This window comes from Salminus brasiliensis, chromosome 5 (assembly GCF_030463535.1).
Source record: "Salminus brasiliensis chromosome 5, fSalBra1.hap2, whole genome shotgun sequence".
Classification (NCBI taxonomy): domain Eukaryota; kingdom Metazoa; phylum Chordata; class Actinopteri; order Characiformes; family Bryconidae; genus Salminus; species Salminus brasiliensis.
In genome coordinates this window covers 19,129,381-19,147,947 of record NC_132882.1, presented here as the reverse complement: position 1 = coordinate 19,147,947, position 18,567 = coordinate 19,129,381, and the positions used below count along the sequence as shown (strand labels likewise).

General features: G+C 38.7%; 1 protein-coding gene across 4 annotated transcripts in view; it reads left to right on the top strand.

Moving 5' to 3' along the window:
• inpp5b (inositol polyphosphate-5-phosphatase B) overlaps positions 1–18,567 on the top strand; it is a 19,526-nt gene extending 959 nt beyond the window's left edge. The window contains exons 2-23 of one of the 4 annotated variants that reach the window (XM_072679742.1): positions 121–199; positions 1,192–1,289; positions 1,650–1,679; positions 1,818–1,928; positions 3,892–3,996; positions 8,745–8,838; positions 10,614–10,787; positions 11,295–11,396; positions 11,581–11,695; positions 12,301–12,417; positions 12,663–12,850; positions 12,986–13,097; positions 13,187–13,296; positions 13,612–13,747; positions 13,835–13,945; positions 14,187–14,352; positions 14,741–14,976; positions 15,488–15,598; positions 16,012–16,096; positions 16,182–16,309; positions 16,564–16,675; positions 18,148–18,567. In XM_072679742.1, the coding sequence (XP_072535843.1) occupies positions 121–199; positions 1,192–1,289; positions 1,650–1,679; positions 1,818–1,928; positions 3,892–3,996; positions 8,745–8,838; positions 10,614–10,787; positions 11,295–11,396; positions 11,581–11,695; positions 12,301–12,417; positions 12,663–12,850; positions 12,986–13,097; positions 13,187–13,296; positions 13,612–13,747; positions 13,835–13,945; positions 14,187–14,352; positions 14,741–14,976; positions 15,488–15,598; positions 16,012–16,096; positions 16,182–16,309; positions 16,564–16,675; positions 18,148–18,257 (2,630 nt within the window). In that variant the 3' untranslated portion in view covers positions 18,258–18,567. Of the gene's footprint in view, positions 1–31; positions 200–1,191; positions 1,290–1,649; positions 1,680–1,817; positions 1,929–2,618; positions 3,204–3,891; positions 3,997–6,819; positions 6,989–8,744; positions 8,839–10,613; positions 10,788–11,294; positions 11,397–11,580; positions 11,696–12,300; positions 12,418–12,662; positions 12,851–12,985; positions 13,098–13,186; positions 13,297–13,611; positions 13,748–13,834; positions 13,946–14,186; positions 14,353–14,740; positions 14,977–15,487; positions 15,599–16,011; positions 16,097–16,181; positions 16,310–16,563; positions 16,676–18,147 lie in introns of those variants that run through there. The other 3 variants (XM_072679741.1, XM_072679744.1, XM_072679745.1) reach the window with 3 other exon arrangements.

Below are 18,567 nucleotides of genomic sequence, written 5' to 3'. Positions count from 1 at the left end.
CCACAAGGTCAGATGTAGACAGTTCATTGATTGCATGCAGTCTGTCGATAGGATTACAGGTTGCTGTCACCCACTGTTCTGTCATGTGGACGTCCTTATCCTTAACAAGCCCAAAACATGCTGTTCAGTGTCTCCTGCTGCTGGATAATGGGACTGAGAGCAGACTCCTGGGTCTGGTGGAGCATGTCAAAGAGCATGCGTAAGACATTTACAGTTATAACGCGTCCTTACAGTTTCAAAATGTTATTAAGGGATGGACTGGATGTTGACAACAAGTGTAAATGTCTATATATGAATGTTGGTGGTGCTTTAGCCCCTGGAGAATGTACAGTAATGTATCTTTGCTGTTATGCAGCTGTCATCTTTTAAATCGGGCAGTTAAAATTTAATGAGGAATGGACCAATAGGAGTGCTCCAAAATGACTTAGGATAAAATCCTGTTTACACTGACTTACATTTTTCCATGTAAAGATACCAGTTTAGACATGAGAGCTTTAAGAGTGACAGTGACGGTAAGCAATTAGGTAAGCAAATATATATATATATATGACGTGTCAATAATAATGGCAATTTTATTTTTTGTGTTTTTTAAAAGAATATCTTTCAAAATAGTTTGATAATTTCTGAAGTGCAGTGAAATGTAATCGGTCATTTTATTTTAGGTGCTGACACTTGAGTGAAAGTAGACTAATATATATATATATATATATATATATATATATATAAATATATATATATATGTTTATTATTATGACTTTCCTTAACGTTTTAGCAGTTTATGCAAAAATCAGTGTAATTCCAAAGGGGTTCATAAACTTTCATAAAAAAATATTTTGTTTAGGTTCATATTGCAACATAATATAATGAGCTGTCTTACATCTGCAATTTGTCTGCCTGTTAAGAGGCTTAATCAGTTATCAGGGTTATATGGTATATTTTTGTACATTTTCTCTGCAGTGTTGTTCTTTATTTTTGGGCTCTTTTTTTATCATTCAAATCTGCCAAGTCAACAGCCAGCCAGTACCATTATTACTTTAAATAAAGATTTAATTTCCCTTGAGCACTAGAGGCAGACTAACTTAATATGCTACAAACCTTCAACAGAAATCAGAAGAATTCACTTCTCTCATAAAACATTCTGCTACATTGACAGATGAAGTTTACTCCATGTTTACTTTCTTTCTTCTTCAGGTTATTCATGTTTACTCACAGAAGAATGGCCATCACTGGCAATGATGTGACACTGCAGGAAATGATTCCCATTTCATATGAATTTTCTGTCGTTGAAGGTAAGCCTAACAGTGTTTTCTTTAGTTTCATATATGGCTATCAGCTTCCTTTATTAAAATGTGTTTTATCTAACTTTGATAGGTATTATTCACTAAATAGTGCAGTCTGGACATAGTATGAAAATCTTATTACAAAAAATACATTTATTACCTGTTCACACGCTGATCTAAGAAGCTTTTCGGTTCAAACAAATAAATCTCTGGTTAATCTGTTGTTTTTTTTTTCATCTTATTGGGAGTAATCAGGGTGTCACCAGTGTAAAAGAGCTGGACTATACTTGATGGCTTGCTATTTAATGATGTAGTTGTGGATCAAAGCACTGCATAGTCAAGTGTTTCTGTCTCTCTGTGCCTTTACAGTGTCCTCGCCGGACGAGTTTGCTGTAGTTGGTGAGCACAGTGACGTGTTTTTGATGATAAGCAATAATACTGGCAATTTTATTTTTTGTGTTTTTTAAAAGAATAACTTTAAAAATAGTTTGATAATTTCTGAAGTGCAGTGAAATGTAATTGGTCATTTTATTTTAGGTGCAGACACTCGAGTGAAAGTAACATTTCGTAATGAGGAGATGGAGCTCAAGTTGCCTTTTGGTTCCCACACACGTCTCTTTCTCAGTGAGGTCAACAGAGCATGGTGTGGTAAGGCCTCTCCCTATACAGATATATACATGGACTACTTCGATTGCGATTAGTGAACACTTAAAGCTGATCGAGTTGCTCAGTTGGCTCAGTGTTCTCACTTTGGAGTTCTCCATGTTGCTTCCATGTCACAGACTGGTAGTGTGTTTTTAAGGGGACAGTATATGAACACAGAGTGGGGAAAGTACTAACGGAATAAAAATGTACTAACAACATTTTTAAAAATGGGCTTCTGAATTTTTGATTAACTGTCCAGCCCTTGTCAAGTGAGCATCATACTGAGCACATGCTCTACCAGTTATGCAGCTCTTATTAAGCTCTTTGGGAAGCTGGGCCCGGAAACATGCTTACTTCTATCACTTCTATTCTATGAATACTTGACTGGCTAAATATCAAGGGGCTTAATCAAGTGTGTTAAGTTAGCAGTGTTACGTTGTCCCTCCGAACAACCTGGTTTAAATGTAATCATTTGGTGTATGCCATGAAGAGAAGGCTGTGGAAGTGTGTGTGCATTTTGGCACAGTTTGTGGATAGCAAAAATTGAAATGTACAAAAGAGATAAAAATATTATTATTATTATTATTATTATTACTATTAATACTATTAATAAAATACCTTTTTCTTTATGTTCCCATGCTAAACAATTCAGTACACATTTATGTCAAATTCTGTCCCATTTCATTGCTGGCTCTGTGTAATAATTTGAAATCAGTTTTTTTTTTGTCATATTTAAGGTATTATCCTTAGACTCTGGTTTACTGAGACTGCGTTTATATGGTTATGTTCTGCTGTAGTTTATATAGCCTTCTGAAACTGTAACTCACTCATGGACAAGAGACCACCCCTGCTCTCAGTGAACTGCCCTCTTAGTCAACAGACAAATGTGGCATCTGTGTGCTAAGACCAAAAGAAAGAGTCAAATACTGAAGGTTGGGAGAGAAGAAGGAATAAGGGAGTACAGATCTGGTGCACCTGCACTCCAACTGCAGAGTTGTCCGAAATGAAATGTTTTTTCTTGTAATGGACATGGAACCACTTTTGTCTCCACTTGTTTGGAGGTAGCCGATGGTTTAGACAGTGCTCAACATTTAGCAAGTTCTTTTTAGTCGAAGAGGAAGTCCTGTCTTTTCTAAGAAGCGCTTAGCAAGACCTGTGTTGGGTTTTGTGATGCAGTAAACTGCAGTGTACTAACAAACTTACATTGAACGTTAATGGAGAGTTTGAGAGACCCTGCAGATGTTTAAATTGTCCAGAAGAGTGTGGAAAACATGCAAGGTAAGTAGCAGCAATAATGTTTGCCTCAGGGGTTTGTGGTTGTAACTATCGAAACAAAACCATCTTTCTAGAACAGGAAGTTCATGTTTTACTCAGTAAGAGTGTCTTGTGTGCTTGAGCTTCTTTGAGCCCAATACAGAGATGTGTACAGAATTTTGCCTTTTCCATTGGTATTTGACATTTTGCTTAACCAGTTGATGTGGCAATCCTAATTAAAAATATTTTTTTTCAGATGTGGCACAAAACTCACCACCAAACTGTTCCTTAGTGTGGATTCTCATTTAAAGGAGCTATTTTTATGATTATAAGTAATGACAATAAAAACAACCAGCTCTTTTATTCCTTTTTTATGCCTTGTCTTTTTGCATCTGCTAGTTCCACACTATTTTCTTGTAAATTTCCTAAACAAAATTAGATTAACCTTACCCTAACTTTACTTATTTGACTGTTATGTTACATTTCCGACTATTATTTTTCTTCAGCAATCGCTAGTACAGGTCTGATGCAGCATTTAAGTTCTTATGTTAGATTATGTGAATGCTCGTAGTATCTACAGGTATATATTTGAGGTACTAATCGATTTCTACTCAGGTTCGAGCAGCAGTTGTACCAGTGTCCCTGCTATTAAATATTGAAAGGAAATTAAATGCGCCTGATTACAAATTCTTTTTTTTTCTATGTTTTTAAGATGTCTGTGAGCAGTATCCAGACTCCCCAAAATTTGACTGGCTTAACAAGTACCAGAAAAATGTCAAAGTACCAAGATCATCAGCTGGCAAGATTACAAAACGAGGCAAGTGTTTTTCCCTTTCCTAAAAATTTATCTTTTCAACTTTTATGAATTACCCACCCGTACTTTTGGAGCAGATGCTGCACTTTTCCCACTTTGCATTAGTGCTTTCTTTGTAGAATCTCTGGTGAAGTATGACACTGCAGATAGAAGACAAGACTATGCGCACATTTTTAGCCACATCATTTTTAGCCACATCATTTTTAGCCACATCATTTTTAGCGATGGCATGGATCCTGATATTATCTAACCATTGTGAAGCCGCACTAAAGCAGCTACGTCTTTTAATGCACAAATGGAAGCGAATAACTTAACCAGCGTGATTACTGTTTGCTCAAAGGCGGCTCTGTAAAGCACAGACTGTAGCTAAGTGACACAAGACTTTCTGATTCACTGTGATAATTTCAGAGATGTGGTATGTGTCTCTACTGTGTTAACAGATCACCCTTCTCACTTAGGCGATGACCACGTCAAAATAACTTGCAGTGTTTGTTTTTCATTTACGCTGCAGTAACGGTTTTAGAGTTTCCTGTCAGTCTCACCACGACGTAATTCTGTTTCTTCACTGCCTCACAGTCTTTTGAAAGACCGCAGTGGTATTTTCTTCACTGTTTGCCTAACCTCCACTAAGAGGCCAGACCAGTATATCTGCATACCAGTTTTTACGGTCATGGCTGCACGCTCAAGTGTCTAAACCTCAGAATGAAAAATGGCCTCCTCCTCGGGCTGGGCTTAGTGACCTCTGTATAAACAAATCAGCACATGAACTACGTGTGAACTTTGACCAAAGCTGTTTGGTCCCAAGACAACATTGTTAGTTTAAAACAAACAAGCAGATAATATGAATACCTTGTACTATCAGATTGCCTGCTTCCCATTTGTTTGTTAATGCTTCAAATTAAATCATCGCTAATTTTTTTCACAAATTCCAATTTCTTTTCAGTAGCATCAGTAGTATTCCGTCCGCTTGGAAGTAGTTTAACAATTAACCTGCTTATGGCAGGTTTGCATTTGCTGTTAAAGGTATGGTTGACAGTAGTAAGTTGATTTCTGTGTAAAGCTGCACATACACTATATGCACAAAGGTATTGGGACATCTGCTGATTCATTGTTTCTTTTATCGGAGTAACTGTCTCTACTGTCCAGGGAAGACTTTCTACTAGGATCTGATTTTATCACAAAAGTATTGGATGGAGCACCAATCATCATTCCAGAGAACACAGTTCCACTGCTCCACAGCTCAGTGCTGGTGGGCTTGGCATTAGGCACGGTGCCAGTAGGTTCATGTTTTTTCTATACCAGAGAGTCATTTTCTATTGGCAGTTCCTCTCTGGAGGGACTAGACAAGCTGTGTGTGCATCTGCACATCTGTGTCAGCAATAGGAACGACCTGTAGCTAAATGCATTCATTAGAAACATTTGGAAGTGTAGTGCTCAGAGCTAACTTAGTGTTAACTTAGTTGGTTAAATAAGCTACCACGAACTGTTAAAACACAAAAGGAAACATTCTGCCCTTTTATTATATATTTACCACTTTAAGCTAACAGATGCTGAGCCGAGTAGATAACCTAGCGATTTCCATGCTAGCTAACAATAATTATGTCAGAGAATTATATACACATGACAGTACAGCGTGGCACATTGAGTCTTAGTATAAAACTGTATATATAACTGCTGGGTCGGGGCAGTGGGTGATTTTTGTGTGTCTAATGTGATAATGCAGTCTCTTGACTGTCTGGGTGTGCAGTCTCTCTCGTTTGTGAATACTTTTAGAGCCAGTGGGCATGTGCTTAGATGCGGTTAACATTAACGCCTCTGTTCGGGGTCTTCAGAGCTGAGCCGCCCCTTATGAGGGTCAGTGCAGCCAGAGCAGGCGCACTAATAGTCATGGATGCAAAGTTCCTCAAAGTTGAACTTGATGCATGGTTTGCCTGCAAAATGTATCGTATGGTAGTTATCAGTGTGAAATTGTTTTTCTGCAAATCCCAGTGAAGTAAATGTAATTTTGCTTTTAAATATGTTCAGAGAGAGCGTGACCGTGTCTTAAGGGCGTACCGTATGCATGTTCATTTTTTTTTTTTTTTTTATGAACAATGGCTATTTGAATTCCAATAATTTAGGTTAGTTTGACATTAATGTTGTTATTATGTTTTTTCAACATAATAAGCCAAAAGTTTGGAGACTTTTGGCCCCTACAATATCAAAGTAGAAAAATTATTTTAGAGACTATATTCCCTCAATGTAATAAATAACGCTGTCAATTTAATAAGCCATTCCCTCAGTTTAACTGAAGCGTAATTTAGGCTTATAATTTAAATTGAGGGTTAATGCAGATTATGTCTCTACTCTACTATTATTTTTCTACTCCGTAACATACAGACAGAAACTCTGCAGAGGTTTCTCTGTGAGTAACCAGTTTGGCAAATGGTGAAAAATCCATCCATCTGATGATCTTTTGGTTTGGGTCCAGATTTTCCACTCAAAATCATTTAGATTTGTTCAAATCCATCAGCAGCCGCACTCCTGATTTAGCGTAATGAAGTACTGATCAAACCAGGTACTGAATGATAATGGTACTATGTGTAATACTAATGCCATTAGGGGAGGCCTGTACTGTACTTACTGTATTCATCGTTTTTTCATTCATTCATCCATTCAGTCTTTAAAAAAGCATTTTCTGACAAAAAAAACAACAACACCAAAACAAACAAAACATAGCTTTGTTAATTTTGTGTCCACTCGATCATTAACAGTCCTTACCACTGGAAGTGAATCTGTGCCTGCGGCCTACAGCGTCCGATCGGTTGCTCTGCGGCTCGATAGCGCAGGTCTGCTGGTGCGCTGTGCTGCTGGCAGCGGTGAGGGAGTAAGGCGGCGGGTCTGTCAGCTGGTAGAGCAGCTCACACTCTCCACACTGCCTGCGGGGTTCGGGCTTTAGTGTCAGCACAATGCCAGCGGGAGTATAAGGAAATGTCTACTGCTGCCCGACACATTGGTGAGGAAAGCGGGGTGTTTTTATTATTTGTATTTTACTGCTGAAGGTGTTTGAGAGGTTAACTCGGTTGACGCTAGTTAACTAGCTGGTTAGTAGGTTAGTGCTAGTTTACAGGCAAGATCAACTTTACTGCTCCAGTTCAGTCGCAGGCAGACAGCGTTTCAGCGCTCAGTGGAGCTAGTGCTAGCTAGTTCTTCATAGTTTAGTTAACTAGCGAGCTAGTCGTGTCTTATTCTGAGGGAAAATTAACGCCGACTCTCTTTTTCGTGCATTTAAAGGCTGGGAAACGCGTCGTTGTAAGCTAATGCTAGCTAGCTAAGTTACAGTAGGGCTGTCCTAGCGCTAGCCTGCCTCTAAGCTAACTTGCTATTGCTAGTTTAAGAGCCTGATCGTTTCCAGACCTAAACACAAATATCTACATGAATCGGCCTGTCAGAGAGGTGTTTACAGAGCAGAGCACAGCTGTCTGCTCTTTGCTCTAGCTGATGGACTGTAAGGTTTCAGTAAATACTAGCTAGCTATGTTGGCCACAGTTGGTGACCTACACTGTCTGAAAAGCTGCTGGAGTGGGGAGGTGGTGATGTTAGAGGAGTTGAGATTTTGTTTAATCCTCTTCAGGTCCAACTTTTCTACTAGTGGGTTTTTAAGTACCTGCTGTAGATGATGTAGATGTAGTTGAACAAATGCATGCAGATGCAAATGTGTGGAGCTACAAAGCAAAGCAGATGGTAATGTTAGAGTGGAGTCTTTTGTGAGAGTGTTTGTTGGTGTTTTCCCTTTAGGCTTCATTCGGTAGTGGTCTGCCATCAGTATGGGCTGTCTTGCATTACCTGAAAGTGTTTTGCAGACTCAGAAGTATTCTCAAATGTCACTCTTTTCGAGTTCAGTGCTGGTGGATCATCCGTATCGCCCTAAATCCCTAATCCTAAATCTCGGTGAGACTGTTGTGAGAAGTAGTGTCTCCCTGCCTTTACCAGCATGTTGTGTATTTTGTCTCAAAGTAGGCGTGTATAGACTTTTAACTGCCTGCTTTCTCTGTGTAAAAAAAAAACAACAAAACAAAAGCTATAGGTCAATCTTTGGCATGTATGTGACTTCCTGGGAGTGTCTGTTTTCCTGGGCAGTGTAGATTTTCCATTTCCTTTGCTGCTGGAGCTCCCATAAACTTGGCTAACCCTGTGTTTTGAAAGCACACTGAACCCGGCATATTTGCTGTTATCTGGTGGCTTACCTACATTTAAATTAAACACTTTATCATCATCATTGCACAGCAGTTTGAAATTCATCCTCCGCATTTAATCCTTTCTGTGGCAGACACGCACACACACACACACACACACACACACTCTCACACAGTAGTGATTAGGGCTGTGAGAGCACGCACCCGGAGCATTGGGCGCCACCTCAATGCCCAGGAAGCAACTCTGGGTTAGGTGCCTTGCTCAAGGGCACATCAGTCATGGATGCCAGTCCTGAGGCTATTTCTTTATTTCAACTTTATTGTGGAGGCGGGTGTGATGTCATTGTCTTACTATATTTCCAACCAAGTGAATGTATTTAGCGCAGCAATGTTTTCTGTTCCCAGTCGCAGGCCTTGGGCCTTATGTCAGCCGCGCTTCAGTGTTGCTGTTGACTGTTCATTAGCCTAATTATCAGCTAGACGTGCAGCCGAGTTAGAGTAGTGTTGAGTAGACCAAACATCATGCCTGATTTGTGCTCAGCCTTTGCTGTCCATCGCTTCCTCTTCTCAACACAGACAGATCCCACACTGCTGACAGTAGAGGACACCAGGAGGACAAACAAACAAATTCCAGCACAGAGAAGACCAGAGGGGACTGTGTCCATGAGAAGTAAGTGAATTTAAGTGTTCTTAAATGGGAGACAGAACTGAAAAACAAATTTTTCGTTATGCTTAAGAGAAATGACGGGACAATATAATCAAAAGCTTAACGGAGTGTAATGGTAAAGTATTAGTGTTTATTTGTAACAGCGTGACGTCTGCTTAAATAGTAAAGGTCTAAGTGAGAGAGAGAGATTTTTTAATGAGAAGAAATTTGTACTCTGTGATATTTCACTGACTCAGCAGACTGCACTGGATTATGTAGCTTGACATGGTGAAATAGAGTCGTCTGGCTGCTCCTTTAATTGCGAAGTTTCTGTGTACATAGTTTCTGTGTACATAGTAATACATGGTACAGCTAGCAGTAAAATTCTTTGATAACTGCCTGCTCATGTAAAAAAAAAAAACTAATTGTCAAACTAAGATGATATAATATATACAGAAATAATATAACTGCAAATGTGTATGGATGGAAAAGCAATATACACTAAATGTACAAATCAAAATGAAGAACTTTATAGATTGTGCAATGTAGAGATGAATTGTAAAATGCAAAAAGCACTGTCACCATTTTAGTGCTTTGAAGTAAGCATGTCGTTTGACTCTAGCATTTTTATAATAAAGAAACACAAGGACATATATTTTCAGATCTATGTTTTTATGTTATAAATATTTTAAATAAAATATTAATATATATAAACAAAATGGAATCAAGTTGAATATATTGCTATTTACAACATATTGCCCAGCCCTAGTTCTAATTAGAAGTGTGTTATGGCATGCCACTAAAACCCTGATGTTTAGACAGCTGCGGTCCACACTGTTTGTATTTCTGTATAATAAGAATATAGAATAGACATTGAAGCCTGATGCTCTACTAATGTGCAGATGACAACGTTGCATGTCTGGCTAGGCACAAGCTTACAAGTGGCCTGATGAAGTCATCATTGTTGGAAAGGCTGCTTCACCCTTCAGCATACTATGTCATCATATTGCCCAGCCCTAAATTAAAAGTCTGGTGTTTGCACAGTGTTTGCACTAAAGTGTCTGTAGTCTTACTCATCATTTCTAATAAATGTTTATGTTATCTCAGAGTTTTAGGACTAGAATATGTCTTTACTGCTTTGTTTGCTTAAATCTGGATGTAGTGTATTAATGGGTTCACAGTTATTAGAGTTTCCTAATCCTGGGTCTTAAATAACTCTGTGGTGCCTGATTTTCCCTGTTCTCCCTTTCTGCCGTGCTTATTTTTATACAGAATAAGGGCTTATTGTAGATGAGTGAGTTGAGAGAAGGGGAGCCATGAAAGCCTATAGTTAAGTTTAAACATAGATTGGGAAAGATCCACATAGAGTAAGCCTTTTTTTGTTCTTTAAAGTAAGCATGACTGTTATTTGTTCCGCTTTCATAATAAGGAAATACAGGAACTTTATTTTTTTTTATTCTGATGATGTTTAGGATAGAGTAAAATATTGTTACTGTAATTAACTCCAAATTCTGGCATGTTTCAACACTGGTCCAGGTTATCACAGGATTATTTCTGTTGTTGGTAAAGAAAGGAGTGTCTTATCTGGCCTGCACCCTGAATTGATAACATGAAACCTTCCTTTGTCACATAGATATAACATCTATTACTGGCTAATGTTTTACAGCCATGTTCAGTGTTGCTGCTTATTTCTCTCTCACAGACTGGTAGGATATTTTTCATAAGTGCAGCTGGAGTTAGATCTCCTGGTCCTTAACATTTTGAGCAGTTGTTGATGCTAATGTATTTCAACTTTGCAGCAACCAGGGAAGAGTGAAGAGTGAGGGGAGGAATGAGCTGGTTCGCTCATCCAGACATACTGTATCCAACAAAGCCCAGATACTCACCATGCCCCAGTTTGGTCTGCGAGACAACCTCATCAAGTGTGAACTCCTCAAGAATGAGGATGCCTACACGTACATTGAGAACTTTAAGTAAGACTTTCTTGTATGTTGGTCGTCAGTTGCCATTTTTTTGGGCTGTGGTGGTATTTTAAGCTTCCTGAAATCAGCCACAATACACTGAGCAATACAGTGCGAATGCAGTATTAAGCTAAGACCTAAGCTTGAGTGCTTATGAATAATAGTGAAAGTTAGACTGAACCTATACTGAATACATCACACACCTTTTAGTTTTCTTTAATAAAACATTCTTATCATTTGTACCGATGTGTTTTATGTGAATAGACAAATGATCATGGCTGGGGCTGAAGAGTTATCAGCACTGCCCCCTTTAGGAGGAATTTCACACATGTGAAACTAGGTTTGCACATATGCGTGTAGTATGCAGAAGAAAGAAAAACTAAAAGTCCATTTAGTAATGACTGTGTACTAGATCATAATAGAGGTGTGTAATTACTATTTTTATAAAGCTAGAATATTATGCATGTTATAAAAGATATATATGCTGTATATAATCTTTCAACTTGGACCTTTTCTCAGCTTTTTCTTGGGCACATACAATGTAAATGGACAGACGCCGAAGGAGAGCCTCCGCCCATGGTTGTCCTCCACACCACAGCCTCCTGATCTCTACTGCTTAGGGTAAGGCTGCTGCATTTCGATCATCTGTGTCTTTCACTTCACTGTGTTGAAGGTTTAAACACAGGAAAAACAAAAAGCTCTTCTAATCAGGACAATGCACTGATATGCATATGGTATAACTAAGATAAGGGCTTCTTTCACAAGGATAAATATTAACATGAAGAGGGTTTTTTTTTTTTACTAGATTCCAGGAGCTGGACCTGAGTAAGGAGGCATTTTTCTTCAATGACACACCCAAGGAGCAAGAATGGATGAAGGCTGTGTCTGAAGGCCTTCACCCAGACGCCAAGTATGCCTTAGTAAGGACTTCATTGTGCTTTGTTATGAACTTGTTTTACTTGCGACTTCTAAGCAAGGGTGCAGCCTTTTTTCAGCCATCATTCAGGGATTTGGGACATGTTTGATCTCTGTTGATGCCACAGCCATCTGTGTCATTTATGCAGGCTTGACCAGAAGTCTAAAAGTCATGCCTAGTTTGTTTGCTCTTGTCCAAATTAGTTAAAGAGTTCGCCAGTAGGGCCTGTGTTCCAGACTAGTGCATATTTCTGTGTAGTCGAACATGGAGCAGTGGCAGAAATGGCTTCTGTTCATAACTGTAGTAATTGTCTGGTCTTAACATACCAGGTTAACTCTTGGCTGCAAGAGCGAGTTGACACAACAAATGAACCGCTTCAATTGTGCTATGCCTCCTCCTAATCACCCAAACAATACTAGACAATATAGCAGTGGGCATCCTTTACCTAACAGGACTGCTTTGTAATGTCCAACGACTCGTGTGATTGGGCTAGGCCTAGCTAGTGGGTGTCTTGTCTATGTATTTTGTGTGTCCACTGCATGCTGTGCTTAGAATCAAAGGCGTTGTGAGGAAGAAACTGTTAAGTCATTTGTTGTGTGTGTGTGGTAGGTGAAGCTGGTACGACTGGTGGGAATCATGCTACTTTTCTATGTAAAGAAGCAGCATGCTGAACACATCTCTGAGGTAGAGGCAGAGACTGTAGGTACAGGCATCATGGGAAGAATGGTAAGGTTTAATCTAAGATACTACAATTTCTTGAGCTCACAGGGCATGACATGATGTCTGGGTTGTTTTGTATTTAGCTTCTGTTATTTGGATGACATTCAGTCGACAAACCCAGTATAGGAGGACTGTCACACTGCATAGTATAGTGTGGTTTACCCCTCCTAGCACCCCACTATAATAGAATTACATTAAAAAGTCTTAATTCTCACTCTCTCTCGCTCACACTCTCTCTCTCTATCTTTCAGGGTAATAAAGGTGCTGTAGCAGTTCGCTTCCGATTCCACAATTCTGACATCTGCGTGGTGAACTCGCATCTGGCAGCTCATGTAGAGGAGTATGAGAGGCGGAACCAGGACTACAAAGATATCTGCAGCAGGATGCTCTTCAGGCAGCAGGACCCGACACTTCCACCCCTTACTATCATGAAGCACAGGTAATGTCTGCTCAACAAACGCATTTTAGCCTAATCAATAAATAAACAGGTTTCAGTTGAAATTCTCTTATTTTGCACTTGTTGCACTTTATGTAAGTATTTTCGCTGATACTGACTTCTTTGCTTTGCCGACAGCATTGTCCTGTGGCTTGGTGATCTAAATTACAGAATAAGTGACCTGGAAGTTGACCATGTAAAGGGACTTATATTAAAGAAAGATTTTGAAACACTTCACGGTCATGATCAGGTAAGACATTTTGAAATCTAGAATAGTACGGTATCTTCCTGTATGCTGCTTCACATTAAGTGCATCCAAGTCTTTCGTGTGTGCTTCAGTTGAAGAGACAAATGGATGAAGAAGCTGTTTTTGTGGGCTTTTTGGAGGGAGAGATTGATTTCCAACCAACATACAAGTATGACACAGGCTCAGACCAGTGGGACACAAGGTAAGATATAGGCTTTTATGAATGTTTGGTCAGTTCCTGTCCTGTGTTATTGATGTTTCACTCTCACCAGAATTACCCAATATTTGCTTCTCATAATGATGCCTGTGCCGCTGTACTTCAGTTATTGTGAACTTTAGATAAAGAACTAATAAATAATGTTATTATCTTTGTTGCTGCTTAATTGAACAAATAATTAAATGAATATAAATAAAGATCCTACTTTATTATTATTACTTTGTTATTTAGCCAATTTGGCTATAAATAATTATTGAGAGTGTAAATATCTCAGCTGATATTGAGTTTGTATGTGAACAGTGAAAAGTGTCGAGTCCCAGCCTGGTGTGATCGCATCCTGTGGAGAGGGAAGAACATCACTCAGCTGTATTACAAGAGTCACATGACTCTGAGAACCAGCGATCACAAGCCTGTGAGCTCTCTCATGACGATAGGGGTGAGAAAGCCAGTGTTGCTTTGCTTTGCTGTATCTTCACTGAACGCTGTGCTTTATTGCATTGACGTTATCCACTGTTCTTTGTAGATCAAAGTGGTGAATGAGGAGTCCTATAAAAAGACACTTGAGGAAATAGTGCGGTCCCTGGACAAACTAGAGAATGAGTGCATTCCGTCAGTGTCTCTGTCTCAGAGAGAGGTGAGTACATTCTGGTGTGCTTTAGTGTATACAAGAAGTCAGTGATTCCCAATCCTGGTGCTGAAGAAGACTTGTCCTGCATGTTTTAGTGTTTACACTGCTGTTTAATTATGGGTTGCAAGGTTAGAGAAACCTCAAAATATGCACAGCACAGAATCAGGATTGCCCAGCACTGTTAGTCATGTAGCTTAAAAGAATCCAAAATGATTTCTGATTGTATAATTTGAACTTTTGTCTTCAGTTTTTTTTCAAAGATGTGAAGTTTATGCAGCACAGAGCTGAGACTCTGACTGTTCACAATGATGGTCAGGTGCCATGTCATTTTGAGTTCATCCAGAAGCTGGACGAGCCAGCATATTGCAAACCTTGGCTCACTGCTAACCCACCCAAGGGCTTTCTTGCCCAAGGTTAGTACTACTACTATATTAAATATATTGTCAGACTGGTTGTAATCAATGCTTGATTACCCCCCCCCCATTTATTGAAGATCTGTGCAAGCGCAGTAGCCAGATAATTATTATTTTTCTGCATTATTGAATAAAATGCTATAAACTCTGCATTAGGTTTTTCTCAGATAATTTGACTCATGCTTTCAATTATTTTGGTGTTTCCCCATTCATAGAGATTGTAGCCTAGTCTTGTGCAACTGGAAATAATTGTCCAGTGGCACTACCAAGGTGGTGCAGAGTAAACCGACACATAGGGACTTTTATCTGCCCACCGGCACTTGTTGAAATGGCCTGAGTAAAGTTGCTTTGGTGGCCAGTAGAAATTGAGCATCTATTCTCTCTGTAGGAGACAGTGTGGACATTGACCTGGAAGTGTTTGTGAACCGCTCTACGGCTCTGGAATTGAACTCGGGCCAGCAGCAACTTGAGGATATTCTGGTTCTGCACCTAGAGAGGGGAAAGGATTACTTTGTTTCCATCACAGGCTCCTACCTGCCTAGCTGCTTTGGGTCCTCCATCTACACCCTCTGCCAGCTGAGGGAGCCTATTCAGGAAATGCCCCTAGAGATTATCCACAAACTAGTGAGTTAAGCCATTTTTTTCTTCTTTAAATAGTATCTTCCCCGTACATGCACACAATTAAACAGAAAAGAGAAATATGTGTTTTTTTTTATTATTAATATCTAAGCAAAAAAGATAAATATTTTTTTCCCTCTAGAGGACCATTTTAAGAATGGTATTCTTGAGCATAGTTATGCTTTAAATATGTTCTTAACTATCTGAGAGCCTCACACTTTACGTCATTGACGAAAGTGGTAAGAGGATAAGCTTCTAAAATGATTAATTTAAATGAACTACGGAATAAAGAACTACAGTTCTTTGCTGAAATTGAATCAAACACTTAGTTTGATTCTCGGTTTTCCTTCATTGAACCTCTTGATTTTTTTTATTATTTTTTTTCCCCCCTGTTTTTTTCCCCCCATCCCCTGTGAATGGTAGTACACTGCTTCCCTGCATGTTTGTTTTTTTTCCTCTTAGCTCTGTGTCTGTATAACATTGGCGTCGTGTTGTTTCCTTGTGTTTTCGATAAAAGAGCCTAATGTCACCCAGTGAGCCAAGCAGCCCAGACATTGAGAAGGCTTTAGACATTCCAAAGGAATTGTGGATGATGGTGGATCATCTGTATCGCAATGCCAGCAAACAAGTGAGGATAATTGTTTTATTTTTATATATATATAATATATACTTTTATATATAAAACATGTGGGTGTGTATGTGTGCATGTTTATGAAAATAAGGGAATGATGAGCTTTTCTCTTTTTTTTTTTTTTGGCCGTTTCAAAGCTCTAAAAACATGATCACTTTTTTTCTTCAGCACCAGAGCAACACTAGAACTAAAGAAGGAATCTGTGGGAGACATTCTGGCTGTCAAGGCGTTTTGCCTACTCTAAAAGCAGTTGTTAAACCTAGTAGGCCAACAAGATCTAGTGCAGCCCACAGTACAATACCTAATTGCGAGGCTACGTCCCAGTCTTGAAGTACAGTGGTCTACTTTTCATTTGTGAAACTATTGCTTAAACAGGTGTGGTTTCAAATCTTCCTGTGTTTCTTTTCCAGGAAGACCTCTTTCAGCAGCCAGGCCTACGCAGTGAGTTTGAGGAGATCAGAGATTGTTTAGATACAGGCATGCTTGACTCCCTCCGTATCCTTTTAATACGCTTGGCATTGTAATGCTGGTAATGTGTAAAAGCTCTTGTGTAGACCCTTGACTAAGTTCTAACTAATAGCTGGAAGTAACCACTCAGTGGCTGAGGCTCTGCTTCTCTTCCTGGATGCTCTCTCTGAACCAGTTGTACCTTTCTCACAGTACCAGCAGTGCCTGGAGTGCTGCTCCAGCAGTGGCCAGTGTAAAAAGGTTTGTAGGTTGTTGAAATCATTGTCCAAGACATTTATCTTATTTGCCATTTTAGTGTTTTAGGTGCAACCTGTAATACATACTCTCTGTTTACGTTGTTCAGAAAACTGTTCTTCAGAGTAGTTTGGTGGTTGTTTTTTTTTTTTTTTTTTTTTTTTTTTTTAGTGGATACAAGCTTCTATGCACCAGAGCAGTGTGTTAAATGCAGAACTAAGCTATATGTTTAAGTGTTGTTCAATGGTCTTTTCACACAGATCATTTCTATGCTACCTCCGTGCCATAAAAACGTTTTTAACTATGTAACGGCATTTCTCCGGGAATTGTTGAAGAACTCTGCACACAACCGCCTGGACGTCAATATTTTAGGTAGGTCTTGGGGAGACTTTCACTTCTTGTTTTCTCTTTATACTTAGAAGCTTGGATCTCGTGAACATTGTGTACTTTTTTTCTTTTTTTTTTGGACGAAAGCAGAATTCATGGAAGCATGTTTTGTTCATTTGTTCGACTATGAAAACAAAATTGTGTTTAGTTGTTGGAAGATTAGGAGTAAGTAGTTTCCGATACAGTCTGATTTGAATTGCTGAATATATTGAACTAATACTGTATTTTGTATGCTCCAATAAGAGGTACTCACCTTAGAACTACACAGAATTAACTTTATTGGTAAGGGGCATTTAAGGGTTTCATCTCTGTTAAGCAACAATAACTCTTAAGCAGTTTGACAACGATGACTGGGACACTGAATGAGCTCTGGAACACACATTTGAGACCTGCAGTGGTAAAAAGGCAAAACTATGAGTCACTCTTGAGGTGTGCTCTAATCAATCCAAAGGTTAGAGAGCTTTTCCTGCCTCCTCTCCTCACCAGTGGTGCTGCCAAAAATTTAGAAAGGAGCATGCAAATAAACCTATGTTTTGTACCATTAAATTGTTTAATAAATGGCTTTTAACACAATTAAATGTTGGAAGTATTTACAAAAGACACTGGTAGTCAAATTTATGGATAAGTGGTCTCTCTGGTCTCGCTTAAGTTTTTCAAAATGGTACAGTCGTGGTTAAAGATTGTCATCCTGTATTTGCCTTGTATTTTCATCATAAATATCATTCATGTAGATTGACTGTGCAGTACAAAAATGTTACTTATAGCCAGTGTGTGAAATAGTCTAGAGGCACCATGCTGTTTATAATTCACAGCCAGCCATTACCAGTCAGTTGTCATACTGTTGACCGTGGTGTTGTGTCCTTGGTGTTTTGCTGTTTTGTGACATGTTGTGGTGTGTTGTCCTTTCACTTTCAATTTCATTTTTTTTCCATATTTAATGGATGCATTTAGTTTGTAAATAGTTTATTTTCTCTGTTTCGGTTTAACTTGAACTGCTACTGTTACTGCATCTGATGTTCTTAGGTTTAGAAAATGGGTCAGTCTCCCTCTCAGGTATCCATTCACAGCCTGGTGGCATACTATAAACTTTTACAAGCTTGTCAGATGTGTTTAGGTGTAGTTATGCTTGTGAAGCTACAATTTCAGAGAATTAACAGAGGGTCAGCTGGATGAACCAGTTCTTCAGCTGTGTGTGTATGTGTGTATCTCAAGTAGTTGTTGTTGGTTTCCAGCTACAAGATACATTCAAATATCACATGAGCTATATTTAAACATGGTCCCATTTAGTAGTAACTCTAGAGTGTGAAGTAGGCTGATATTCAGAAACTAATTGTGTGTGTGTGTGTGTGTGTGTGTGTGTTTTATTATTTTTTTTAATACTTTTCATTCCTGTCATGTCCCTGTGCAATGTAAAGATCATGAGTTGTATTCAATGTCATTTTCTCTTTTCTTTACAGCCACAATATTTGCTTCGTTACTGCTGAGGTCACCCACAAAGCAAGACCTATTGGAGAAGAGGAAAATAAAGGAGTTCTTGCAGCATTTTCTGGTTCAAGAATCCCACTAATCTACACTGCTGTCAATTATGTCTTATATTACTGTGCAGTATTTGCTTAAATAAATTAGTTATTAATTTTTTTTTATTATTTTTTTTATTTGTGTTTAGATTATGAGCACATTTGTTTTGTCCTGAACAGCTACCATTTTTACTTGGGGAACTTTTAAATAGCAAATGATTATTTTATTGGAAAGCTTCAGGAACACTGACCTGTCTCTGTATGGAAAGAGTCATAATTTAAAGATCAAGTATATTTTTATTTTGATGTTTGTAAATACAAAATACTCTTTTATATTAAAATAAATAGTCATGGAAATTA